This window comes from Sminthopsis crassicaudata, chromosome 5 (genome assembly GCF_048593235.1).
Source record: "Sminthopsis crassicaudata isolate SCR6 chromosome 5, ASM4859323v1, whole genome shotgun sequence".
Taxonomy (NCBI): Eukaryota; Metazoa; Chordata; class Mammalia; order Dasyuromorphia; family Dasyuridae; genus Sminthopsis; species Sminthopsis crassicaudata.
This window is the reverse complement of record NC_133621.1, coordinates 33,995,571-34,023,533: the sequence shown is the minus strand read 5'-3', so window position 1 is coordinate 34,023,533 and position 27,963 is coordinate 33,995,571. Positions and strand designations below refer to the sequence as shown.

Sequence of the window (27,963 nt, the reverse complement as noted above, 5' to 3'; positions counted from 1 at the left end):
AAATAGCAACTTCCTTTTTCAAAAAGCTACGGCCTTTCCCAGAATTTTCAAATCCATTATTCTATTTGGTCCTCCGGACTTCCATTTTAGAGAATGCGAGGCAGTGGTGAAATCTATTAAGCACTTACTCATTATGTGCCCTGGCATATTGTACTTGCTAAGATTGAGGGATACAATGAAAAGCCCAAAACCTGTCCCTGCCCTCAAAGAGCTTATGTTCCAGTGAAGGAAACCGTATGTCCATAGATCAAGACAGGCAAGAGTAGATGGAAGGTATCGTTAGCTGGGGACACCTGGAAAGGCCGCTAATAGGAAAGAGGAGCTTGGGATAAGCCCTGGCTGACTAAACCTAGATTACACTAGTAACAGTGTGGTGAATAAGCCCCAGAGCTTTTGATCCTGCCATGAACACCACAGAATCTTTCTAATCTCATGAAACGACGGGCTATTTAATAGGAGAAAGAGAACCAGATTTGAATGAACCCATCCATCTTGACCTTGAGTGGAGAGCTCTTTAAAGCAGTGATGGGTTTCTATCTCGGATACCCAGGGCAGGGGAGAGGAGTTCCAGGAGTCATTTCAGTATCTGAGATTTATGAGAACCAAGAGTGAAGAATTCTGCTAGATTGTAAGGGTTTTTCTTTGAGGAGATTTTAAAAAAAAACAACACATTATTATTTCAAGGAATTGGTTTTCTTTCTTCATTTTTTTTTTTAAATAAACTCGGCTAGTATGTGAGGAAGAACAATGAAAACAATCCAGAAGAATGGGTTCAATTTGGAACCTATTTGATTACTGAAAGGCTTCATCAAGACAGTCAACCCAGCTGGGCAAAAGAGTTGACAAGAAGAGGACTTAGAGAGAAAAACAGATGCTGCATCTGATGGGAGCTCTCCCAGAGTAAACAAACACCCCACAACAAAAAATCTTGACAGCGATCCAAACTTCATACAACAATGATTTAACAGAAAGGCCATTTATGCTTTCTGTCTTCTTTCCCTCCCCCCATCCCTTAATACAAGGGCATGATAATTGGCTGCTTTTTAATAAAATTGTACAATCTTTGGGTGGTAATTTAACCCACTGGATTTGGTGCCATATGTCAGTTATGGTCATTACAATCACAGCATTGTTAAATCACCGAATTTACAAGGAAACTAGGGCATCCTGATCTGAACAGGGCAGGTTTATGCTAGATCAGCCCAACAGGTTTTGAGTCTCCTGGGGAAACTGCCCTGCGCTGATGAGTACAAAAAAATTAACATTTTTAGAAAAGAAAAGACTAGTTGCATAGGCATGTTTGTTTCCACCCAACATCTGCTTTAAAGGTGTCTATTAAGGGGGAGGATATTGGCTGAAAGAATTAATTAATGGATAATCCAGACTTCTGAAACAATTTATCAGCCCCAAAAGGGCTCTCCCCTGTGACCTTGAGTATGCCTCGTAATCAGTGTCACAGCACCCCAAGGAGATACTTCTGGCAGCTGGCCGCCAGCTACCCCCATAAGAGTTATGGGATCATCAGCCACTTTTTCTCATCATATCCTGCAGAGGAGCCTCCTAAAAGAAAAGGGATATTGTAACTTCCTTCCCTGGGCTTTAAAAAATTGCATGACTCCCCCTATCCTCCCCCCTATGGTAGTTAGGCCATGCCCTGGATAAACAATCCTGTGGGGCCCCACAGAATCCCCCTTACCAGCCTTGGATAAACAATCCTGTGGGGCCCCACAGAACCCCACTTACCACCCCAGCCAGAAGGGCCCCACGTTCTCACCTCCCAAAAAAACCTGCCTTTTTTAAGAGCCTTCATCTGAACTGAGCCTGTGCTTTCAGTACTAAGGTAGGCTCCCCACCAGGTGAGGAACTTCTACTAGTTCCTTTCTCTGTAACTTCCAGCATTGAAGACTTGTCTGGGGCATTGAGAAGCCAGCCAACGTGTTGGAGACAGGAAGGCAAACCAAGTCTTTCTGATTCTGAGATTGGCTCTCTATGCAGTCTGCCCAGCTGAATCTTCTCACTCCAGGGGTGACTAATTTTTGTCATGGACCTCTTTGGTATTCTGTTGAAACCTAAAGTCCCCTTCTCAGAATAATGTTTTGTTATTGTTGTTTTTTTAACATATAAAATACAACCAATTATATATTTAAAATCAGTTTAAAAAAATTAAACCAAATTCAAAGACTCCAGAATAAGAATCTCTGACCTAATGTATCAATGGATACACGTCTACATAAGCATTTATTAGGAACCCAGCATAGGAGGGTGAAATGAGAACTAGCTCCGGGGTCAGAGAATTCTACCTTGAGTGTTTCCACCTTAAATAAGTCATAACTTCCCTGGGCCTCGGTGGGCTGCATCTGTTAAGATGAGGATGTAGGACTAAGTGAACTTTTAAATCCCTTAAAGCTGTGATGCCATTAAGTCTGTGTATGGAGACAGACATGGATGGGCCGTGACCTCCATCAATGAATGGATGGGGTGCCCCTCAATACCTCATCTACCCCTTAATATATGGGAAAGTGCTCAGGTCAAAGCTGGCAAACTCATTGCCACTGTTGCCTTTGGGTTTCTTTCAAGACTGATAACGTAGGGAAGGAATCTTAAATAATGATAGAGAAGGGAAGAGGTGGTAGAGACAGCAGGTAGGATAGGATCACTCACAGGACAGTAATTTCTGCATCTCTCCCAGAAATGCATTTGCATTTACTTTACATATAGTCTGCATTTACTTATCTGTGTACATAGAGCAATGGTCCTCAAACTTTTTAAATAGGGGCCAGTTCCCTGTCCCTCAGACTGTGGGAGGGCCGGACTATGGTAAAAACAAAAGCTCACAATCTGTCTCTGGCCCTCAGCCCATTTGCCAGAACCAGGTGGGCCGCATAACGGTCCTCAGTGCTGCATCTGGCCCGCGGCCCTGCAATAGAGTAAAGTTTCTTGATTTTTTTTTTTCTCCATTTTCCCAGAGTCTAACACAAACCATGGCATTTAGTAAGCACTTAATAAATGTTGGCTGAACTGAACTGAATTGAATAGTAGGAAGTCAGTCAGGTACCAAGCATTTAATAAGCATTTATTATGTACCAGGCATGTGCTAAGCTGCAATGAGTCGGATTTAGATTATATGTAAGGAATACACACATACACACACACACAAGTGTATGTGTGTATGTATATATGTGATGCCATAAGAAATGAAAAAAAGGGAAATCTCCAGAATGACTTGTATGAACTGGTACTGGATGAAAGGAAGACCAAAAAGCACTTATATAGTACCTACTGTATTCCAAGCACCATGCTAAATGATTTTTACAAATATTATTTCATATGATCTTCACAACAACCCAGGAGGTAAGTTATTATTATTATCCCCTGAAACTAAAATAGACAGAGGTGAAGTGACGTTCAAGGTGACTAGTAAGTGGCAGCTTGACTTGAATTCAAATTCTATTTCAGTCATTTTTCTAGCTCTGTGACCTTAGGCAAGTCATATTATCCTGTCTGCCTCAGTTTGCTCATCTGAAAATGGGGATGATAAAAATAAGATCTATATCCCAGGGTTGTTGTGAAGACTAAATGAGAATAATTGTAAAGCACATTGCCTGGTGCATAGTAAACACCAAATAAACACTGACTATTTTAATTATTAAATTTGAACCCTAATCATCCCGACTTCAGGACCAACTTTTATTCTGGGCCATCCAGCTGTTCCATAAGTAAGCAAAGCCAGGAGAATAATTTATACAGTAGACAATAACTTGGAAAAACTTAAAAACTTTAATCAGTACAATGATCAGAGAATGTCCCATTCATCTCTTTACCCAAAAGTGATGGACTCAGAATACAGAATGAGACCTATTTTTTGGACATGGCTAATATGGGAATCTGTTCTGCTTGACTAGACTTAACTGCGGAGAGGATCTTGTTTTTCTCCCCCTCTTCCCACATGGGAGTGGGGCAGGTGGGAGAGAAGGAAATCAGATTTTTGCCCATTGAAAAATATTGAATTTTTTAAAAAGTGCAATGACTCATCCCCACTGGGAGAAGGTTTCCCTTCACTGGAGACCTTTTAGCCCAAGCTGCCTGACCGCATTTGTCAGGGACATTGGAACCTCCAACAAAAGGGTTTAGAGACTCAATACTGTCCAACCGCTTCTCCTTAATGTCTGCCTCAGCCAAATTCTTCCCATTAATTATCTTAATCTCTTCTCCTAAATCAATTCTTTCAGTCTCCAAGACTACAAAATTCAGGAAGTGATTGCTCAAAACATAAAAAACATCAATAAGCAGTCTGCATCCCCAGGACAGAGGAAGAAGAGACTGAACTAGATTCCCACATACAGCCTGGCGACGTATCAGCTCACTTCTTACTTCCTTAAAATTCTGTCCACTTAATTTATATGCCTCATACCTCATTCCCTTGCAGACGATGGGCTTTTATCTTTTCATTTGGAAATGTATCTTCAGGATTTTCCAAATCCTTGATGTCATTAATTTTTGATGTACACGCTCTGTTGGAAAGCTTGAAGTTTCCCATTGCTAGAGAATACTATTTTGCATGTTTTTGTTCAAGGGAATCATATGTCCTGGATGTCAGTCAAAACTGGACGAGCATGAAGATCAAGTAAAGTATTCTGGTCTGTGTGTGTGTGTATGTGTGTGTGTGTATGTGTGTGTGTGTGTGTGTGTGTGTGTGTGTGTGTGTGTCTGTCTGTATATCTGTCTCTAACTCTGTCTCTTTATCTTTGTCTCTTTGTCTCTCTGTCTCTATCTCTCTTTGTCTCTCTGTCTTTCTTGGTCTGTTTGTCTTTATCTCTTTGTCTGTCTGTCTCTTTGTTTCTCTCTCTGAATGTCTGTCTCTCTGTCTCTCTCTGTCTCTCTGTCTCTCTGTCTCTCTCTCTCTCTCTCTCTGTCTGAAGGAGACACCTTGTGATATTCTGCAAATTAGAATTGTTAGCTGGACCAGCAAATCCTTCTCCCACCCCCCAAGTGGCACCTTCATCCTTGAATCTGATGGAGCCCTTGCTTTTATACCTCTCTAATAAACTTATCGTGGAAAGCTACAACTTATAGTCATCTTTGTTTGTCTTAAACTTCAGTTACAGTATAAGTTCCAAGAAGGAAAGGGCCATATCTTATTTTTATATTCTATCTTCCCCAGGACTTAACACTAAATACAAGGCAAGGTAAGTGCTGCATACTTTCACTGGATGAATGAAAGGTGGCAGATGAGGAAACTGCTCTTTTTCCCATGCAATCTTGCATTTGGGAGAAACATGAGAGAGAAACACTAGGGCCTCAAAACCAGAGAAAGTTGAACAATGAAATTCACATTGGAACCACCTGCTGAAGCAGCCTCCTTCAAAGTTGTTTTTCTGCCCTCAATGACATCATCTCCTACTGCCTTTATCAATGCTGAAGATAATAGGGCTTAATTTTAAATACAGAGTCAAAAGTATAAGGACAAGAGATCAGAATACCTATAACAATTCTGGTTCCTACCTGTGCTAAGAAGCAGCAAACATCGAGAGCCAGGAAAAGGGCCATGATATGACCTAAGATAATGTTCCTTGGAACACAGCGCAGCCTCTAACCTTGCTGCAAAGTTCAATCCTGTCATTAACCGCACCCCAATTCCTACAAACCAGACCCCAAAGTGGTGTATCCTAGCATAGCCGACCACAAACACAACCTTTTTTATTTCTCTACCCTCCAAGGGCACAGACTCACAGCAACAGGCCAGATTGCCATCTTCAAAAATCCAATGCCAGACCTCCATGAAGGGCCACAAGTCCCCACTCATTTTTATCACATGAGAAGAGATCATACTCTATCCTCTCTTTTGGGCAATGATGTCAGAGCTTAAGGAAATCAATCAGCCCCTTAAATTCAATAATAGCAAAGTCAAGAATATTAATTCCATTCAACTCAATTCCACCCAACAAACATCTATTAAGCATCAAATGAGGTAACATTTGTAAAAAGATTCAGCAAAGTGCCTAGCACATAGTAGGTATCATGGAAATGTTTATTCTCTTGCTCCCTTTCTTTCTCCACCAATTAGGTACCACTTATTGCACGCCACCTGTAGTGGAGCTTTCCGAAATTACATTTCCCTGATCGGCCATGATCAGACACACTACCTTGACCCCACTGTAGCCCAATATATTCTGTTGCCAATTTAAGTAGGAAACTAGAATTAAAACTAATTATGAAAGTACATTTGACTAGTCTATAAAAAGACATTCAAAGAGACAGTCAGGATGATTCTTATCTTTCACAAACCATCCAATTCAAAAGTATATTTTTCACACATCCCCACACAAAACCTTCTCTTAGCACTACTTCCTTATTTTGGTATCTAGATATTGGCAAAGGTCTAGAATTAGGAAGACCAGCCTTTAGATTCTAGACCAGGGGTTCTCAAACTATGGCCCGTGGGCCAGATGCACCCTCTGAGGACGTTTATGCGGCCCCTGCTGGGTTCTGGCAAATGGGCTGAGGGGCGGAGACAGAGTGTGAACTTTTGTTTTTATTATAGTCTGGCCCTCCCACAGTCTGAGGGACAGTGAACCAGCCCCCTATTTTAAAAGTTTGAGGACCACTGTTCTAGATCCTTATTAACCATGTAACCCTGGCAAGTCACTTAACTACTACTCACTTTAAATGGAGATAATAATCCATAAATGGAGATAAGAGCATCCGCCTCTCTGAATTATCGTGAGAATCAAATGAGATACTATTTATAAAGTGCTGAGCACAATATCTGGCACACAGTAGGTGCAATGTAAATGTTAGCATTTATATAGTAACGTTAGTTGTAATGTCAATATGTCCAACAGCGAAGATAATGCTTCCAGATTAAACAAAATCTCTCTGTAGCCCTTTACCTTGTAGTCTTCATTAGTGTTATTTGGGTTTATGCTTAATTTCTTCCATTAGAAAATAAATTCCTGGAACATATGGACTGGATGGCTCATTTATCATTCCCACACTACCCAACCCTTGCATACAACAATCACTCAATAAATGAGAAATAAAGGCTCACCAAGTTAGATTTGGAAGGGACTGTAGAGGTCATGTAGCCCAATCCCTTCATTTTTATAAATGAGAAAAGTGAAAATCAGACAGATTAAAAGATTTGCCTAAAACCACACAACTAGTAAGTGTCAGAATCAGGCTCTGAAGCCTATCCATCACATCAATGGCAAAATGTGTAAATAATATTTCTATAGAATTTATTCAATGAAAAAAACTATTTTGTAACAATATTTGAAGAGCAAAAATGCGCATTTTCCTGCATCCAGATGGTGGAGACCCTCAAGTATCCAAACCACAAGATATCCAGATTATACCTGTAACTGTAAAGACATCTTCCACTAGGAGAATGAAATGATCCTGAATTCTGAGATCAGAGCCCATTTTAAATGTTGCTCCAAAAGTAAAAAGCTATCAATGAAGGCAGACAGTGGAAATGATTTTTTTGAGGGCAAGAAAACAACCTAGAAGAAATCTGTTGTTCTTCAATAATTAATCTTGCAGGAAGGCAGCCAGGGTAACACTTGTCCAGGAGGTCATAGAGTGAGATAAAGATTTTGTATTTCACGTTTACAAGACAGAAAAAGGTCCAAAAAAGGCAAGAAAATATCATGAACAGTCTAAAAACAAGTTCCAGGAGATGTCTGGGGGTCAGGATAAATTCCCAAACTATCTACATCTTCAGGTCAGTCCAATCCAAGAAACACTTATTGAAAAACTCCTATGAGGGAGGCTCTGATGCTAATAGACCAGTGACAAGAATTTCTCTCCTCAAAAAGCTTATTGCTACCAGCTCCTATGGGAGTTAAAAGTTTGTCTGCTTAGTTAGCAATACAATGGCCATGATGACATAAATGGAGGGGACCAAGAGACCCACCTTGGGCCAGACTTGATTTAACAGATAACATCAAGTTACCTTCTAGCTGTTTAGAATTGAATTATCAGAATAGAATATTCTGCCTCTCCACTGTTCAAGCAAGACAATTATCTCATAAAGTGATGGTTCCCAGAGAGTTACATCAGAGGGTGGAGTTTTCTATTATAAAGAAGGCAGGAATCCCATGATTAAAGACTATGACTCCCGAACAAGTCATGTGAATTGACTTGAGGGTATGGCTTTCTATTAACAGTACAAATAAAAATACTTGCTCAATGTCACACAGCTGGAAGTAAGATTTGAATCCAGGTCTTCCTTCCTCCAAATTCAATGCTACTATTTCCACACTGTTTCTTTTGCTGAATGTTTTTTTGTTTTTGTTTTTGTTTTTGTTTTTTGTTGTTTTTTGTTTTTTTTTATTCTTTGTTATAAGGGATCACTCTCTGGAAAGAGGAGAGGAATGATAATCAGCAAACTTTAAATATAAAAATAATATAAAATTAATATGACTATATTAAATAATATAAAATAAAAGGCACTAAAATGGTAAAAAAATGATATAAAAATTAAAGATGTCAACACGATTTATAAAACAAACAAAAAATGAGTCTAAAAGATTCTCTTCCAATAAGATGTCTCTCAGGCCTACCAAAATCATGCAAGATTTCTTGTATGACCTGACAACCAACTCTCAGGCCACCAAGAGCAGGGGAGACAAATCAAGATGATGTAGACTTGAAAAAGTGTTTATAACTGTCATGGTGGAAGCTCAGAGTCTAAGCTGTAATGGGAGTTTTCTATGGAGATGGAGAGATACTCCAGATAATATCAGCCTGATTCCAATAAGCTCAGTATAAAGAACAATAACAGCCTTCTGGAAAGAATCCAAAAACCTACAAGAGAGCCTGGCCTAACCATAGGCCTAAAAAAATAAAATGGACAAAGAATTTCTCTCTATTGTCCAGACGTGCCAGGCATCGAATGAGATAGACGGTCAACAGAGATGACCATCAGCACTCCTCTCTTCAGCAGATACTGAAAAGGGACAAGGAATGAACTCAGAACTAACCCAGAAAAATCCACTGACCTGCTTTTGGGAACCTGGAAAACTCCTTCAATAACCCCCAAACTTCCCCCAGAAAGGGAAAAGAATGAGATGATTTATTAAGTGCCGACTGTGTGCCAGGAATTCTGCTACAAGTACTATCTCATTTGCTCTTCTTTGGTTATTAACAAATCTTTTAGGTTCACTTTTGGTATTCACAATGTTTTTCAATCTCTACAATATTCTAACGATCCTGGTATTAAGAATAGTCTAGTGTTGTTGAATAACTCAGGACACTCTAGCCAAAACAAAATTAAAAGTACAGTAGGAGAGCACTGAGGCTTTGGATATCTCATACTTTGTTTTTTAAGCTGGCCAAAGAAATCTGTTTTTCCCATCCTGATAAACTTTCCTTTAGCCATAAAGGATCTGACTTCAAATTCTTCTTGGATACATAAGATATTTCATGCTTTTTCTTAATCTGGTTAAAGAAATCTGAAATGCTTTCTTTTCCCATTCTGATAAATTTTCCTTTAGCCATAAAGGACCTGAGTTCAAATTTCACCTTGGATATTTAGGATATCTCGTGCCTTTTTTTTTTTTTTCTTCAAGCTGGCCAAAGTTTCCTCATTTGTAAAAAAGCAGAGCTTGACTTGCTGCCTCCAAGTGCTTTCCAGTCCCACATCCACCAGCCTATGGAGCTTGTTCTTTGCCAATGAGAAAGACAACAATTGGGGAGTGGAATGGGGGAAGGGACTAAAAGCCACAGAAAGAAGATCACAAAAGGAAAAGGAGGGCCATGGAAGAGACATGTGGAAAGGGGTGAGAAAAGGGTGGCCCTGCTCTCACCCTTGGGCCAAGGGAAGGGGTGCTCAAGGGAAATCAGCCTCGGGAAGCTTTTTACAACCCCCTCCTTTTTCTTCTCTCCCTTCCATGATTTTCTCACCATCACTGCCCGCATGGGGCCCTGCTCCGGAGACCTTGGCAGAGAAGAGTGTTAATTAGGCAGTAGGGAATGGGCTTGGATCCTGAAAAGCGAAGGGGAAGGACCCACACTGTCTTAAATTTTTCTGGGGGAGGAAGAATCTAGAGTTCTAAGAAGAGAGGGGTTGGGGGAAAAGGAATTACAACGTGGAGATCTCTGGACCTTAAGGAAATGGGGGAGTGGACAAGGCAAATATGGCCTGGATGGGGGAAGGGGGCTCTGACATGGCACCCGGTGGCTTCCTGTCGCTGCCTTTGGAAATTGCCAGGTGTGATGGCACTGATAAAAATCCCAGAGGCAGGAGAAAATCCTCCGCTGCATTTCAGGCCATTATTTTCATGTTATTTCCTACTTGTGATGGCAGTACAACCTGTACCGGCCTGGGGAGACCATCTCCGCAGGCCAGAACCAAGTCTGTTCTTGCAATTACACGGACGTGGCCCTCCTAGGTAGTGCTCTGAGAAAGCTCAGTGGAGAGGGAATTCACCTTGGATCTGAAAATCTGAGGCTTCTTTTAAACACTGTAGCAATGGGCCGATACAATCGAGACCAATAACTGTTTCACTTCACACATCTGGAAACAGTTTTGGAGAATGGGTCTGTAGGATGCACAAGAGCTCCATGATACAAAAACACCCACTAAGAAAGACTGTATCGGAGCGAGTCCGGAGCCCTGGATTCTAATCCTGCTTCTGTCAAATTGGTTCCTAAACCAGCCACTCCATCCCTGCAGCTCTCGATTTCCTCATTTGCGAAACAGGAGCCCCCGTTCTCAAAGTCCCGGCCACTTTTAACATCCCCAGTCCATGTGAAAATGTTGCTCATTCACACTTCCCTCCCTCCCCAATCCCGACCCCTTCCGCAGAAGGAAGTCCAACCTCAAATTACACTATTATTTAAAACTATAAACTTCAGACTGTTTCTTCCGCCCCACACCTTCCTAGTCCCCAGGGGCCAAGGCTGACCTGGCCGTGCCCCAGAGGCTGGCCCGGTGCCCAAGATGACCATTATTAGGTGGGGCTTGCAGCCACCAATTTCAATAGATGGCTAATGTCCATTATCTGACCCACCCTCTCTATTCAACCTTATTTCCCCAATAGAGGCCCACTCCTATTTAGTTTCCTTATCTTTTGATCAATGAGATAATTTGGGAGGTGAAAAAAAACTCTATGAGACACTATAAAAACATCAAGTATTATGAAGATTCCAGACCCAGTTCTTTCGCCTGTAATACTTCCAAACCCAAGCTTACAAGGTCAAGTTCAAGTGTACCCCTTTCCCCAGCTTTCTTGGTTATAACCCATTCTGATTTCTAATCATCAAATACCTTTTATTATTTATTTTTAATCTGACTCTTAGAATTCTGGGAGGTTTTCAGAAGTGATTTTAGATTCTTTATGCTTCTTTAAGGGAAGCAAAGTGGCCAAGTGGATAGAGTGCTAGGCCTGGAGTCACAAAGTTCAAATTCAGCCTCAGATGGCTGTGTGACCCTGGGCAAGTCACTTAATCCTGTCTCAATTTCCTCATCTGTAAAATGAGCCAAAAAAAGGAAAAAGCAAACCACTCCAGGATCTTTGTCAAGAAAACCTCAAAATTGAATCGCAAAGGATCAAACAACTGAAAAATGACTAAACAAGAATAAAATGTCTGTTGAAAACTGCAGATTGAAGCTTTTTTTAAACTTTATTTTTCTTGGGGTTTTGTGTTTTGTTTTATAATGTGACAAATATGGAAAAATATTTGCATGACTTCACATGTATAATCAATATTATATTACTTGCCTTTCTCAAGGGATGAGGAGGGGCAGGCAGGAGAGAGAGAACAAACTCAAATTTTTTAAAAATTGAAGGTTAACATTTTTTTACACATGGTTGGGAGATACTTAGCAAAAAAATAAATGTGTATCCTATACACGCACACACATATACATATACATATTTCCCCAAAAACCTAAACTTCCAACTTTTTCCATCCTGATAAAAGCTCTTCTAACCCAAGAAAGCCCAAGTTCAGATCTGTTACTCAGCAGCTGTTTAACACTGAACAAGTCACTTAAATAAAGTACTCTCTGTCTCAGTTTCTTCATAACAAGATTGGACTTAGCCTCTAAGGAACCGTATAACAACAAAAATTTAACTTCCTATCCTTTAGGCCTTTGCATGGAGTCAACATGAATATGTATATGTAATTTGTGTCTCTGCATATTTACTAATACATTTATTAATTAAATACACATTTTATTAATAAATATATTTGTCTGAAAATGCAAAGTAATGGGAGTGGGACTCTACAGACCCATATTTACAAATTCCTGATTACTAAAACAGGCTGCCATTCTTCCTCCATTGAACTTGCTCCTCATACTGGTCTCCAGACCAGAGATTCATTCTCTCTTTTTAAGTCCTTCTCTTGCCTCAATTAATACACAGGGATGGTCTAAATCAAATCATCCTGAATCTGATGGACACTAATGCGCGTCCATCCTGGCCCAGACTACTGGCCCACATCAGCAGAGCAGCTACGGCATCAGTGTGATCCCCTCCAGGGGCCAGAGGTCAGCTGAACCCAAAGCCCAAAACACAGAATCACCATCACGGCACCGGTCCATGCCAGGTGACACTGTCCAGTTCCACAGCCACCGTTTGAACCTTTCTTTAATTTGGTTTTATCTTTAACTTCGATTTTTCCCCTGTAAGCTTCAGAAAAAGGAATTAGATCCCCAGGAGTTTCTCTGTTCTGTACAATTAAGAAAAGCAATTTCTTAGTCACGAGGCAGGTGACGACACCATTTCCCCTTTTCTCTCAACAGGGAGCCTGTCATCACTCAATATAATTGATCTCACTTTGCATCCGTAAGCCTCCGGTTGGACAAATTTTGGGGTACAAAAGCAGCGACTATTACACTATTAGAGTAAATTATTAATGGCTTCTCCATTAAGCTTCCCTCTTTTCCCACTCAGTGCCAACCAGCTGACAATCCGCCTCCACTCCAGGGGCAAAGGTGGCTGGGTTCCTCTGATGGGGAGGAAGACATGTAAATGGCTATATTCTTTTCCACAAGCAGGATTGCTGGGGAAGAGTTCATCATCATTCCTTTACTTTTCACAAAAACACACAAGACGTACGAGGGGAGATGGCCGGCTCCCCTCTTAGAAAAATAAAGATTAGGGGAAAATGTCAGCTGCAGGGCAGGGGCCATGGCTTCAGCAAGCTGATGTGGGGAACCTGGAATGAACGGATGCAAAGGAGCTCCCCTCCTTCCCCACAGACTCAGCTAGGGAGCTATTTGTTCCAGGGCAGGATTGGATTACAAGAGCTTAGCAGCAAGGGGAAAATGAGTCTGATTGAAGAGGAAGCTAGAAACCTGTTGGTTGAGGGGGCCAGGTCCTAGATGAATCAGGGACAAGCAATGAGCAAAGCTGAGAAACCAAATCCAACCAGATGTAAGCTTCCAGAGAGCTGTCTGAATGTCCTAGCTCAAGGGAAGCACTTAAATGGAAGAGTAATTCTACTTACAATCCCTCTCTGCTGCTAGGTGACTCAGTGGATAGGGCAGACCTGAGTTCAAATCAACCTCAGATATTTTCTAGCTGTGTTTGGTCTGCCTCAGTTTCCCCTACTGTAAAACGGAGATAATAGCATCTACTTCTCAGGGATGTTGTGAGATAATATTTGTAAAGCATTTAAGAGTGGCTGGCATATAGTAGGCACTTAATAAATGCTTATTTCCTCCCTCTCTTTTCCCAAATTTTTAGGTGAATTAAGAATTTCTGCTTTATTTGCGCTTAACTAGGGAAGACCTATTGGTATTTCACTAGTGCTTCTGAAAATTCACAAGTGTTGCTGTCACATGGTCTTGACCCCCAATGATTGTGGGAAGGCAGAAGGCTTTACTTAAACCCACAAGCCTTAGAATAGTAGTGTAAACACAAGCACAGTTCAGATTTAATGATGAATAAAAGTGATTTGAAGTGATTTACAGTGAAGATATCTGCAATGTCTTCTCTCTACTTCTGGACAAGCTCCAAGCTTACCACCCCAATGACACCCCCAAAACACACCATTCTGAAATCCCTTCCTTCTCCACCCTCTCCTAAAGCTTACTGTTTGTAGAAGCAGCCAGGAAGCACAGTATAGAGAGCACTGGGTCTGGAATCAGGAAGACATGTGTTCAGACATTTGCTAGCTGTATGACCCAGAGCACATCATTTAACTTTTATTTCCCTCAGTTTCTTCATTTGTAAAATGGCAATAATAGAACACCTGGCTCTCAGGGTTCTTCTGAAGATATAATTGCAAAGTGTAAAAATAATTTAAAGCCCCAAATAAACATTAGCTATTATTATTATTATTATTACCAATTTAACTTGATAACATTTATTAAGCACTTACTAAGTGTCAGTCACTGTGTTTGGTACTGGGAAGACAAAAACAAAAATTTACAATTCCTGCCTTTGAGGAGCTTACATTTTAATCTAAGAAGCTTTTTATTGTTAGTTAATTTTTAATCTAAGTCTTCTATATCTACTCCAGCTCTTACAGGAAAAGATGCCATTATAGCAGAGGATTTTAGGCTCTAAAAATGTAGTCCAACCTTTCATTTTACAGATAAAGAAAATGATGTTCAGAGAAATGATGTGTCTATTTGAACTAGTATATCCTGCTTTATTGTAGACCTCCTACTCCTCCCCCTCCCTCTTCTCTCCACCTTCCACCTTGAATATATTAATTTCTCAGTATAAATATCAGCTGCTTTATTGACTGAACAATAATTATTTATAAACACAATTAAAAAGAAAAACAGAAACAACTTCTACGTCGACCAGTTAATGAACGATTGGGAAACAGCTGAAAAAACCATGGTACATGGACATCCAGGAAGGTTAGTGTTGCAAAAGGATGACATGATTCTGGTTTTTCCCTTTTGTTCTGATTTTTCTCTCCCAACATAATTCTTAAATCAGTGTGTATTAAAATAAATATATGGTTTTTTTTAAAAAAGGAATGACACATGAAGAATACTAAAAAAAATAGAGGAAGCCTTATATGAAGTGATACAGAGCAAAGAAGAAAAAATGGGAACTTTCTAGCATATTAAATTGAACATACACTTTCACAAACTATGTAAAAAACAGAAGTCTGGACCTTCTTGTTCTTTTTGTATTTTGAAATATTCAGGATCAAATTCATATGTAGAACATTTCGCAAGGTTTAAAGCACTGAAGAAATGCTGTTATTATTATTATTACTATTATTATTATTATTATTATTAGTCGATGATTTTTAATCCACAAAAGGTATAGAGGCTGGATTTGCATTGGTTTAGTTGGGCATCTTCAGGATGTTTATCCCTAAAAATCAGCATGGTCTGTGTGAATCCAGGGTCCCAAGACTTGCCCGCCAGGGTCCCGGTATATGTCAGAGGAAGAGCTTGAACTCAGGGACTGTGTAAGGCAAAGGTGGGAGATAGGAAGCAAAAGGACACAAAGAAATGCAGCGTCTTATAGGAGAACAGAAGGGAAGACAGGTTTGCTGTAGTAAAAATACAGGAAGGAGAGCCATGTATAATGAGGATGGAAAGTTAGGTTAAGGGCTTTAAAAATCAAACAGAGGAATTTATATTTGATCCCGGAGGCAAATATGGAGCCAAGGGGGTTGAATGGGTAGAGAAGTTGACAGGTCTCTGCTTAAGGAAAATCACTTTGGAAATTGTGGGGAAGATGGATTGGAGATGGGAGAGAACAGGGACAAGGGAGATAGACAGATGAAGGAGGAGACCCCAACAATAGACTGGGCTAAGGGGGAGGCTGGGAGAGCAGAGAGAAGATTTGGAAGGCCATGTGGGAGGTGAGAGAAGATGGGGCTGGCGTAACAGAAGTGGGGAGCAGCGTGGCAGGGCCGTTTCTTAATGGTAGCCAGAAGTCTGGAAGAGGGGAGGGTTTGAGGAGAAAGATAAGATTGGTTTGGGACAGGCTGGGTTTCGGTTTGAGTGGTTCTAATGCAGACTCGAGGTTCAGAGTCTACAAGGGGTCAGACCTAGGATGATGAGAGAGGGTCCACCCAGAGCCTCCAGTCCAGCTCCCCACCCGGATGTCTCAGAGGGACAGAACTGAACTGGCTTTCGGAGGCAGACACAGGGACGACCTGCTGCCCTTCTAAACTTAAAGCTTTGTATATAATGTAGCCTCGGTATGTTTTACCAAAAATTATAGCCAGATCTGGCATATTTCTGCCCACACTCATCTACACTGTTTTACTCCTCCCTAAGTAATGCCCTTCAGTCTTCAGGTCCATGAACTCCTATAATTCTAAATATAAAACTGTTTGATTTAGATCTATCATATATAAATATATTCAAATGATTTTCAGTGAGGAAATCATTCTGAAACAAGTCTCCCTTCTTATAATCTAATATGATTATCAAATTCATATCTGATGTGAAGGGATATCATATTTAACATGGGGCGGCTAGGCAAAGAACATTGAGCACTGAGTTTGGAGTCAGGAATCCCTGAGTTCAAATCCTGCCTCGGACATTTACCAGCTTGTGGCCTGAACAAGTCACTTACTCTCTGCCTCAGTTTCTTCATCTGTAAAATGGGAATAATAATAACACCTGCCTCCAAGGATACTGTAAGGATCAAATGACATATTTGTAAGGTGCTCAGCACGGTTCCTGGTACGCAGTAGACACTTAAAGAATTATTGGAAGAATAAAAGTCATTTAACTGCTCTCTGTCTTAGTTTTCTCAACTGTAAAATGGAGATTATGATAGTATCTACCTCCCAAGGTTGTTGTAAGGATTAAACAAGATATTATTCATAAAGTGCTTACTTAGTACAGAGCCTGGCATACAGTAGGTGTCATATAAATGCTTATTCTCTTCCTTACAATCTTCTCACTTAAAAATAGGCACAATTGTATCTATATCAGAGTTACTGCAAGGATCAAACCTCATATTGCAAAACCAACAACACAATATAAATGTCAATGATTACTGTGTCGTTGTTAGAGTATATTTGACAATCCCTGAAGGATTTCAGAACCCTGCAGGTTGTATTTAGGTGGCTTAAAGTTACCACTTGAGCCACAAGAAACTAATGATTCTGTGCCGCTTCCTGGCCCGCTGACCAGATCTGTGGCCCCTAGAAAAAAAAGGTTTTGTTTTTTTTTTTTTTTACCATTTTTACATCCCCTTGTATCTGGAAGCCCCGCCGAGTGAGCTGCACGGCCCCTTCCTCCATGGAAGGAAGCCCTACAGAGAGAGGGGGCTGGGATAGCGGCCACCTTGCAGCAGACCAGATGTCCCCGGCGTCTTGGCCCCAGACTGCCGGGCCCTCCCCAGCAGAGGTTCTCATTTGTCTTGGGAGCGTCCCCAAGAAGTCCGCAGGCAAAAGCCTCCCCGGCGGCTCTGGGGCATAACTTATGAGGATCCCTTCCGGTTCTGTATCTCACGCAGGATGCGGGATCTGTTTTTAGCCTGCCACCCACCATGAACTTCTGGACTCATAACTCATCTCTGCCCCTTACCCCTCACTTCCTCCAGTCAATCTTGGTTAAAAACAATTTTTTAAGTCCAATTCTGCCGAGACACAGAATACAGAGAGAGCGCCAAACCCCAGCAAGTCTCCCTCCCTCCTGCCTCAAGCCTGTGAAACCAGGCCGGAAATTAAATAACTTCATCATAGAAAACAAGTGCTTTTACCCAAAGCAGGATCAAACCACCACACGCGCCCCCCGAGAGAGCTGCGGCTTTTTAATGAGAGGTGAAAGAAAGCGGGAGCTCAAAGTTTAACCCACGCTACTGAAATTCCTCTGGAAAGAACAGACGGGCCGAGAAGCAAGGGCAGCAAGGAGAGACTAAGGAAGGCACGCACTACGTCCCCATGCACACAGCATCCTGGGGAGGAAGGAGGTGCAGAGCAGCCGCCCAGGGGCCAGCAGGCCCAGCCCTGGTCCAGGGGCCTTGTCCCCAGGCATCTCCCCAAGTCTCTAGGCTGTACAGCAGCTGACAACACGGCTAAGCCCAAGCCCCCTTCACCCACTTCCAAGAATTGTTAGGAAGATCCATTAAGATTGTAATCTATAACTTAAAACAGAGAGAGATATATTTGTTTTATCATCATCTCAGAAAATCAGTTCTGGCCCCAAATAATTAACTAAACCTTAAAATTCCTGTAGCCTATTTATTTGTTTTATCATCATCATCTCAGAAAATCACTGGTCTAGACAAAAAATAAATAACTAAACTTTAAAACTCCTACAGCGTATTGTTTTATCATCATCATCATCATCTTCATCTTAGAAAATCTCAGGTCCAGATAAAAAAATAAGTAACTAAACCTTAAAACTCCTGCAGCCTATAAGGCTGGGAAGAACACTTAGTAGACTTGAACTTGGCACAGGGAATTAGAGATATGGTCCAGGGCGAGCACCTGTGGGGTACTGGGCAAGTCATATGACCTCTTAGACTCAAGGATGAAAATAATTAATAGAATAAATTCCATAATTGATATTCTGTCATATGATTAATTCCATTATATAATCATTATCTAAAGGGAAAGGGTAACATAATTATGTCATAGAATCAATGCAATTCTGTTATATAACTAATGTAATAGGTCGTATAATATATTACTTATATCTGTCATATTGTGCAATTACATAGCATATGATGTAATAGGTTACATAATATATTAATATCTGCCATACATTATATAATTATAGGGCATATAATTAGTTATATGAATTCATGCTATTAGAACCAAAGATAGAATAATTCACATAATTATGTAATTAACATAACTGTTACATAAGTATTCACTGATCACACTATATCAATCATATATTAATTATCTAAGGATCAGAGTTAATCAGAATAATTCATATAATCCACTATATTACATAATTAATACAATTCTGTCACATAAATAATCACCGATCATGTTATATTAATGATATTAATTCTCTCAGAATCAAGGTTAGCAACATTCATACAATATAATGAATAATACTTTATAATTAATACTCTTCTGTTACATAAGTAATCATTTAATCATGCTAATTGTTTTAGGATTGAGGACAGTAAATAATTATTATCATTAATAATACCAGCTAGCAGTTGCATATCATTTTAAGTTTCATGAGGCACTTTACACACGTCGGCTCATTTCATCTTCACAGCCATCCGGTGAGTTAGGTGAAAACCATTTTACAGGTGAGGAAACTGAGGCAGAGTGTCTGGGGCAGCATCTGAACTTGGCTCTCCCCAGTCCCTTTCTTGGGCTGCCTAAGGATCTCTTAGTCTCCCCACTGTAGAGAGGGAGATAACAGAGCCCCAGCCTCTGACCAGCCCTGCCTCCATTAGCACAACCCCCCCTAGGCTCTTGCACCATCTGTAAATGTAGGATGCAGAACGTCCTGCGTCTCTTCCCCACAGAAGCCGGAGGCTCTCAGGGGGTGGGACCTGCACCAGGAATCAGAGGGTTTGGTTCGGTTTATGGTGGCTCTTTTCTTGGAGGGATGGGAGGAGACACCATTTAGGAATGGTCTCCTCCCTGGCCAGCAGAGACCAAGGCGGCTCCACCTCTGGCCCCCTCACTGGGCAATGGCGCTGGTCCGGCCTGGCCGAGGGCTGCCCTCTGGCCCCAAAATCAGTCCTTTAACTTGAGGGCTGTTAACATCTCCAACCGCCTTCCCTCGCAGCCCCGGGAGCTCCCCCTACCACCATGATGACTGGCACAAAATGGACCCCATTTGTGGACAAGTAAGCTGGACAGCCACAGACCCAGAAGCGGGGTCAGGACTCATGCTGCCATTCATCCAAACTCCAGCTCCCAGGCCACCTCCTCCAGGAAGTCTCCTCTGAGCAACTCATTCCAAAATCCTCTTTCTTTGGAGTCCTTAACTCTTCCAGCCTCTGACCCGACACTTATCCCTAGTTTGTATTTATTTGTATAACTATCTGGAGCCCTGGGCAAGGTGCCAGGCTCACAGCTGGTGCCTAATAAATGCTGCCTGAGGAGGGGGAAGGACCTTAAGTCACTGAAACTTTGGAAATGCAGGAGAGAGAACATAGACAGAGAGCCAAGCTTGGACGTGTGAAGGTCTCGGTTAAGTACAACTGGATGTACACTGGCTCTGCGACCTTGGCAAGACTTGTAATTCCCAAGCTACTCTCTAAGTGACTGCTAGTGGTTCAGTGGAGAGAGCCCTGGGCTTGGACTTCACGAGTTCAAATCCAGCCTCAGTCACTAACTAACTGTGTGACCCTAGGAAAGCCTCTTCCCCCTCTTTACCTCAGTTTCCCCATCTGTCAATAAGAAGGAAATGACAAACGCGCCAGTATCTTTGCCAAGAAAACTCCAAACAGGGCCCTAAAGTGGTGACAAAACGACTCAACAACCGTCTAACTCAAAATCCCAGAAAAGGAACTGATTTAAAGTTGATCTAAATTCAAGCTGATTCTCGTAGAACTCTCCCTCGAGTCTCCTGCGTTCCCCCACTGACTGCCCACGTGGGAGGCCGTTGTGGAAAGCCCGAGCCAGATCGCCCTCTCTACAGGACCGCGCAGGGGGAGATACAGAAGCCACCTTTCTGGGGAAGAGTCCTTCTCATTTATTAATGCACAAGGGTGTCTGCCCCGAGCGCACCCCCCACCCCCAAGTAACAGTGATTTCCCAATTCAGATCCGTCACCAGGAAGATGGACAGAAGCACTTACCATCAGTCAGCGTGGTAAACTCCAGGAAGCGGTACTCGTAAGCAACATCGATCTTGGTTTCTACCTGGGGCCTCTTTAGAGTTGAATAAATATTCCCAGGCCGTTTTTCATCACGCTTCTCCAGCTTATTCAGTCCACAACCCATCTCAGCAGCTGCTTAAGAGAGAGGGAGAAGAAGCAGGGGGAGGGAGGAAGAGAGAAAAATAGCCATGAATGCCTTTTTTCCCCCAGACTTTGTTTTTAGAAGATACAGAAGTCTCTGGGATTTCCGTGAACAAAATATAAACTGCCCTCTAGCATTTATGAAACGGAGGGTATAATTGAATAAATGACTCAGGGACGGAATAGCCAGATTCATCACGAGAATTTGACTTTCTGATAAGAGACAATTACCAGCTGTCGGACGCGTTTACGGGGCTGCACAAAGCATGGCTGTATTCTACCTGCGTCTAGGTCGGGGGGAGTCCCGTGTTTCACTATCATTTGTGTGGCTGATAAAAATGTGACTCAAGATGCAATCGACAACATTATGTTGTCAACATATCGGGGAAAAGGAAAAAAAAATACAAAACAAAAGATCCATCACCAGTCCAGAATAATAAGTTGCCATTACAATCTCAAGACCCCAAAGTTCTTTCTGCCTTCAACAGCCATTATTAAACAGTATTTACATTCAGAAAACATTTTTAAAATGAGACATTGGCCCTTTTATGGCCCTGGAGCTAAAAGTCCTCTCCCCCTCCCCCCTTTTCCTTCCCTAGATTGAACCATGGGAAATAATAGTATGCTTCCAGCTCTTAGGTAGTCATTTTAGCCCGAAATGAAGGCAGACTGAACACTAATAGCACAGCAACAGAAATTGGAAAGCAGAAAATCAACATGTGCTTGAAAAGAGATTTGTAGCCACAGAATGGAAAGGGGAAAAAAAAAACTCAGAGAAATGTTAAAATAACGTGCATCTTATGGCGTGCTGGGCCCGAGTCTTTAGGGGCTTAAAAACAATGAGGTCTCTCTGTTTATTTAGGCGGAGTAATATTGAAGCGGAATGACTTTTTATCCCTCCTCTAGACTTCAGAGTAAGATATTTTCCTTTTGTGCATGAAAGTCTAAGAATGCCCAATATCCTCTAACTCTCTGGAGAGCAGGCCCTGCTATCAAAGATAATAATTCACAAAAATATTAAGTAGCCAAGAATATCTCCAACAGAAACACACAGACTGCTTCCTTTCAGAGATAAGAGTTTTTCTTGGCTAAATCCATTCTCAGGGCAACAAGCTTCCTAAGGCAATTTGGCAAGCACAGGGAAAACAAAATGGGGGTGGGGATGGGGGTAGATGGGCAGGGGGAGAAGGTATTAGCCTGTGCTTTTCACTAATAAAATGTTAGAGTAAAGCAGTTTAGGAGGCTGCCCGAAAACACCTTCATACTGAAATGTGGGGGGGGGGCAGTGATTTATGGGTAATTATAGAAAATCTGCCCAATGACCAGCTTGAAAACACTAGTATGTATGAAGATTATCTAGGTAATGGTCACCTATGTGTAAGGCTATCTGCTCTAGCGGAGTCCCTAACAAGGGAGCCCTTGAAGGACGGACCTCTGTGCTAGGGGGTAACAGTTAAATTTGGTAGTGGTCAGAGATAGAGCCCATCTCCCCTCGCCTCCATCCCACAATCACCTCACGGTCCCCTGAGGAAAGCTTCCCTCAACAATGCTTAATCCTGGACACAAAAGGGCCAAGGCTGAGCGCGAGGCTTGGGATGGAAAAGCAGTGGTCTCCCGTGGCCAGAGAGTGGGAAGAAAGAGGTATTCCTAAATAGCCATAATTACTGTTAGTTCTTTGAGTTTCCTAAGCCTAGTAATTACTTAGCACAAAGCCTGGTGCATAGTAGGCACTTTATAAATAATATACATTTATTTAAGATAAACATTATTACCATACACATGGGGGGAAGAGAACGTAAAGCACCTACTATGTGCCAGAAATGTGCTAAATGATTGACAAATATCTCATTTGTTGATAGGATCCTATAGGGTTTAGCCTCAAGGGACCATAATTTCATCCCACTAGGTATGACTAAAGAAAGACCTCGGGGGTGGGACGTTCACATAAAGCCCGGGAATGGGGGCTGCCGGTACAGGGACAGAAGCAGGAGGAATGGTGAGTGATGTCGCGTCCGGTACAAAGAGCCTGGATTTGGAGTCCCCTCAAACCCTCACTCGGCTATCTAGCCCCAGTGAGAGGGCCAGTCATTTCTGAAAGTCATCTGATTTTCTCATCTGTAATTAAAGGGGACTAGCTGGATGAGCTCGCCAGACCCTTCTATGATCCTATAACTGGAATGGAAGCCACGAGGTGGGGAAGGGGCTTCCTGATCTATCCCAACCCAAGTGCAAGGGGGTCTGAAATTCCACCATCGGGGGGGCCATTCCTCACACACTGATCTCTTAAAATACTAAGTTTATTGTCTATCATTAACCCTTTAGCATGAATTAGCTGATTCCTGGATCATGATTTCAGACTTTGAAGTCAAGGAATTATGGAGTTGGAAGGGGATTTAAGGGCCACCCAATTTATCTGACTGAGAAACAGATAGAGACCCAAAGATAGAGTCTTGTCTAAAGTCGCACAACTGGTAAAGAACAGGGTCAAGATTTGAATCCACATCCTCTGACTCAAATGAACACCATCCTCCTAGTTACCGGGGGGCTTTGGTCACTTTAGGACAAAGGTACAGAAGTGAGAAAACCCCTCACCCCCAGAAAATGCTATGTGCTCCCTTCACAGTTTTGTCTAGGGCATTAAGGAGTCATTTAAACTCTGGGCGAAAACCCGGAACTTCCAGGAATAGGACCAGCTTGATCTGTTTTCCAACTAAGGAACATAAAGTAGACAGCACTACTGAAGCCTCCTTCCCTCCTCCAACTCCATCACGCCAGGAAAGGGCCTGAGATGGCCAGACCTTGCATCCAAAGCTCCAAGAGGGTGGGTGGGCTGTCTCCTCCATTTTCCCACCCTAAGCATAGGGTCTTAGGGCCCTCCAAGAGCCGTCGGCTCCACGGGTATTTGCGAGGGTAATCTTTCACAAAGTTCTTCAATTCCAAAATTATTTTACTGATCACTGACATCGGCAAGGCAACACAAATTTCTGGCGGAATCACAGATAAAAAAGATTTCTCTCCAAGGTTCCATTAAAAGATAATAGGGGAGGGAAGCTATAAACACAAATCATCTGATCTAGGAAAATGTGCCATAAGAGAAATATAAAGAGGTGGAGGAGACAGAGAAATGGCAAAGGGGTGAACATGGGCGTGGATGGGTCACCAAGGACCTCAGCCCTGGGAAGGGAGAGTGATACAGCTTTGCCCTCAGCTCGTTCTTCCGCTGCTATATATTAACTCAGAGATGTGTCTTTTTAAGGCTTTTAGCCCAAAGAGCAGAACAAAGTGGTTTTACCCCTAACCAAATAAACTCAGAAAATGGCCAACCACTAGGGGAAAGAGAATGATCTTTTGGGGAGGAAGTCGTGGAAGAGTGTGCTCCTGAAATCCAACTGTGGCTAAGGTTAACCCTCAAACTCTAATTCCACTCAATTCTATCCCCTCAGGATGCCTAGGGGAACGGGTCAGAAGAGGATTAAGAGAAGGGACTCTTTTCTGCCTTTATCTTCACCCTCAGAACAGTATCCATAGTAAATACTTAATACTCCATTGCCCGAATGACTGTCCTGGACCCCTCTGCCAATGTGGGGAAGTCTACAGCCCCTCAGAAAAATGTAATGCATCAAATAAAGCACATGGGATTACTGATATTGAAATAGTTATCAAAACATTTTAAAATATCTTAGTTTAATATAAATACAAATATATAAAAATATAAATTAAATTAAATTTAAAAATAAAAAACAGACTCTGGGTTAAGAACTCTTGGAGAGAGTGATCTTTCAAGAAGAAAAACTTCACAACCCAACAAAGTCAACAAGATGACAAGATGACACAAAGTTAAATATTGACAAGTTATAATGAAAAGAAAGGAGAAAAGCCTCTAGAATATCTAAGGGAGGGAGAAAATACTTTCAGAGGGAGATGGGAAGACTCGGTCATGGGATTCCAAGGCAGCAGGGATTTTAGCCACGTCCTTCACCTCACGAGTTTGGGTAACTGTGATGGTGGGGGCAAATGTCCTCCACAATGGGCTCTCAGTGTCCGAGGGAGTGAGCCTGTGTTCTCAGGGGCCACATAAGTGGATCACAATTTCTACCAGATTCTATCTAACCTCAAAAGCTTGGGGGTCAGTCGTTCCGTCATGTCCAATTCTTTGTGACCCCATTTGGGGTTTTCCTATTGGAAGCAGTTTGCCATTTCCTTCTCCAGATCGATTTTCAGATGAGGAAACTGAGGTAAACAGTGTTAAGCAACTTGCTCAGGGTCACCCAACTAGTAAGTATCTGAGGCTACACTGAACTCATAAAAATGAATCTTCTTGATCTTGGGCCAGATGCAATATGTGGTCACCTGGACGCTCCATACTCTTTAATACTTTGATGCAAAAAGATGGTCATATGGAGAGGGCAGCAAAACGTCCAAAAACAGGTTCAAGAAACTAAACCGGTTTACAGATGACACAGAAGCTTCACTCCAATGCTGAACACTAGAAACACAACTCCAAAAAGAGAGAAGGCCATTAATTTAATTATTGGCTAACGGCAAATATAACATAAGCCCATTTGCAAAATTCCTAGGAGGATGGTCCAAGATTATGAGCAGTATCGTCACATGTGGAGCAAGAAGCAAAGGAAAAATGGAAGCTTGGCGTTAGATCCAACCATAACAGAAAATCTCAAGAGTATTTAAAGATGAAATCAGAAGGAGGAAAGAGCAAAAAGGATGTCAGCATTTTAATAACAAATTTAAGTTTTTATATGAACAAAATACATGTGGTTACAATAAGGGAAGCTGTCAAAATTAGGGAGGAAAGAGTAAATCTCTGTATTTAATGGATCTAATCTCTAGGAAATCTCATTCCCCTGTGACAAACAGGGACTGTTGATGGACCAAGAGTCCATCTGTGCAGGGAACAATATTAGAAATGGACAATGACCTCAATGCAGAATTGAACGTGGGAAAGAGATCAGGCTCTGGGGGAAATCAGGGACATCTACAAAGTATCTAATATGTGCTAAGATACATGAAATCACCCCTGCCTGAAGAAGCTTATACTCTCTCATCAATGATCTCCTGGAGAAGCAATGGGTCTGAAAAACACAGAATCCCACACTCAGCAAAAATTTAAAAATGGAGATTACCCAAAGGGCGCGGCGCCATTAGGCCGCTGTAAAATATTAACAAGGACAGATGTACAAGAAAGAGCATTAAAAATGGTTAAACAATGACGATGTAATATAGCATAATACTTGATTTCAAATCAACTTAATTTGAGCCAAGGACTATTTATTCTATGCACTAGAAATATATAAAAACAGTTCCTGTCTGCAAGGAACTTCCATTCTTTTGGATGGAAACGTTTATGCAATTAGGCAAGCACAAAGTATGTGCAAAATTGGATAATGTTTGAAGGAGAATGTTAACATCCTAGAAAATGTTTTTTTCCAAGATGTCTCTAAACATGGAGAAATTTATTTAAAATGATGTTCTCATTAAAAGGGTATTTTTTAACCTAAATGTAAAAAATAGTTTTTGAAAAACAACTTTAGTTCCTTGGTTCCTTATAATGACAACTTGCAATTTTTTTCTTGAGTAAGCCTGATACAAATGCAAGTGGTAATATGTTATATTAGCTCTAAGTTTTCAAGCACAAAACCTTTTTGTGTTTGGAACTAATTTGTTTTATAACTCACAGCAAATTACAAAAATTAATTTTAACAAGTGCCAACAGCTAGAAAAGTCCACAAAAACACCTACCAGAGACAACCCACCCTCGATTTACTGCACTAAGCAATTAGATGTGATTACCTCGAATCCTTTGGCAAACTTGCCTTTTAATTTCCATATTTAATTCCATATAAAAACCATAAACTGCCTTATTATTATCACTCAGTCACCCAGGAAAAATAAGAAATGGCAAACTCCCGCAGCTAATGTGAGCAAACTCCCTGGAATCAGGAATTATTTCATTATATACACATCCCTAGTGCCAAGCACATAGTAGGTGCTTAATAAATGTTTGTTAATTAATATTGAGGAAACATTTATATCCCATTAAAACTTGGATGGAAACTGAAAAACTCAACCAAGGACGTGGATGTTTTCAAAGATCTGGATCTGGGGGATTTTTGAGGCTACATTCCAAAATCATCATAAAATAAGACAGACCTTAAACATGCACCAGCATCTCTTGGGAGGCTGCTAAAAATAAACATGAAAGGCCATGACATCATTATTCTTCTCGAGCATGGGGTGAATGGGTTCTGCCCAAGGCTCAAACTAGGAGGTCCCCAAAATTTGTAGGAGGGGAGAGGCAAGACCCTGGATGCTGGGCTTGTAGTCAGAAGGGGCGTCCCTCACTACTTGAGGACCCACTAAGGACCAACTTGTGATTCCTTCACACAGGAACCACATTTATCCATCAAACCCACCCTGTTTTTCAGCATTAAGACTACAGGGATACCAGGACCCAGTTAAAAGTTCTCATTGGTCTCAGAAACTTTTTCCTATTCACTACGCATTTATCAAACACCTACTATGTGCCAGGCATGTTTATTTCTGATGCCTTATGGTGAAGCTCCTGATACACAGAAGGCACTTAATACTTAGTGATTGACTAATTTGGGTTCTTTTGAAGAGATGGATAATCAAAATTATTTTCAATAAATATCTCTCTCTATTTTAACATATTTAACATCTAGGGGAAAGGGTGGGGGAAGGAGGAGAAAATTTGTAACCAAAGGCTTTGCAAGGGTCAATGTTGAAAAATTACCCATGCATACACTTTGTAAATAAAAAGCTTTACAATAAAAAGGAAGAATAGAAGAAAGGATGGAAAGATGGAAGGAAGGACAGAAGGAAGGGAAAAATAAATAAATATATGTCTCTATTGAGGGTGCTTATGGCACTTTTCCAGGCAGAAGTGTGTGTGAGGGAGTCTATTCCCTGGCCCTCAAGTACCTTCAGAGACAATCTGGAGTCAGAAGAGTCTAGATTAAAATCTTGCTTCTCTCCAAACTTAGCTCTTGAGGCTCTCTCAGCCTCATCCATAAATGGGGATAAAAAAATTGCACCCATTTCCAGGGGCTAACCCAAATGGGATAACACATGTAAGGTAGGACACAGGGTTTCCC

At 41.4% G+C, this 27,963-nt stretch overlaps 1 protein-coding gene across 2 annotated transcripts in view; it reads right to left on the bottom strand.

Moving 5' to 3' along the window:
• Positions 1-27,963, bottom strand: part of RFTN1 (raftlin, lipid raft linker 1) — a 175,668-nt gene that overhangs the window by 138,529 nt on the left and 9,176 nt on the right. The window contains exon 2 of one of the 2 annotated variants that reach the window (XM_074270108.1): positions 20,669-20,824. In XM_074270108.1, coding sequence (XP_074126209.1) covers positions 20,669-20,813 — 145 coding nt within the window. In that variant the 5' untranslated portion in view covers positions 20,814-20,824. The remainder of the gene's footprint in view (positions 1-20,668; positions 20,825-27,963) is intronic. The other variant, XM_074270107.1, reaches the window with a different exon arrangement.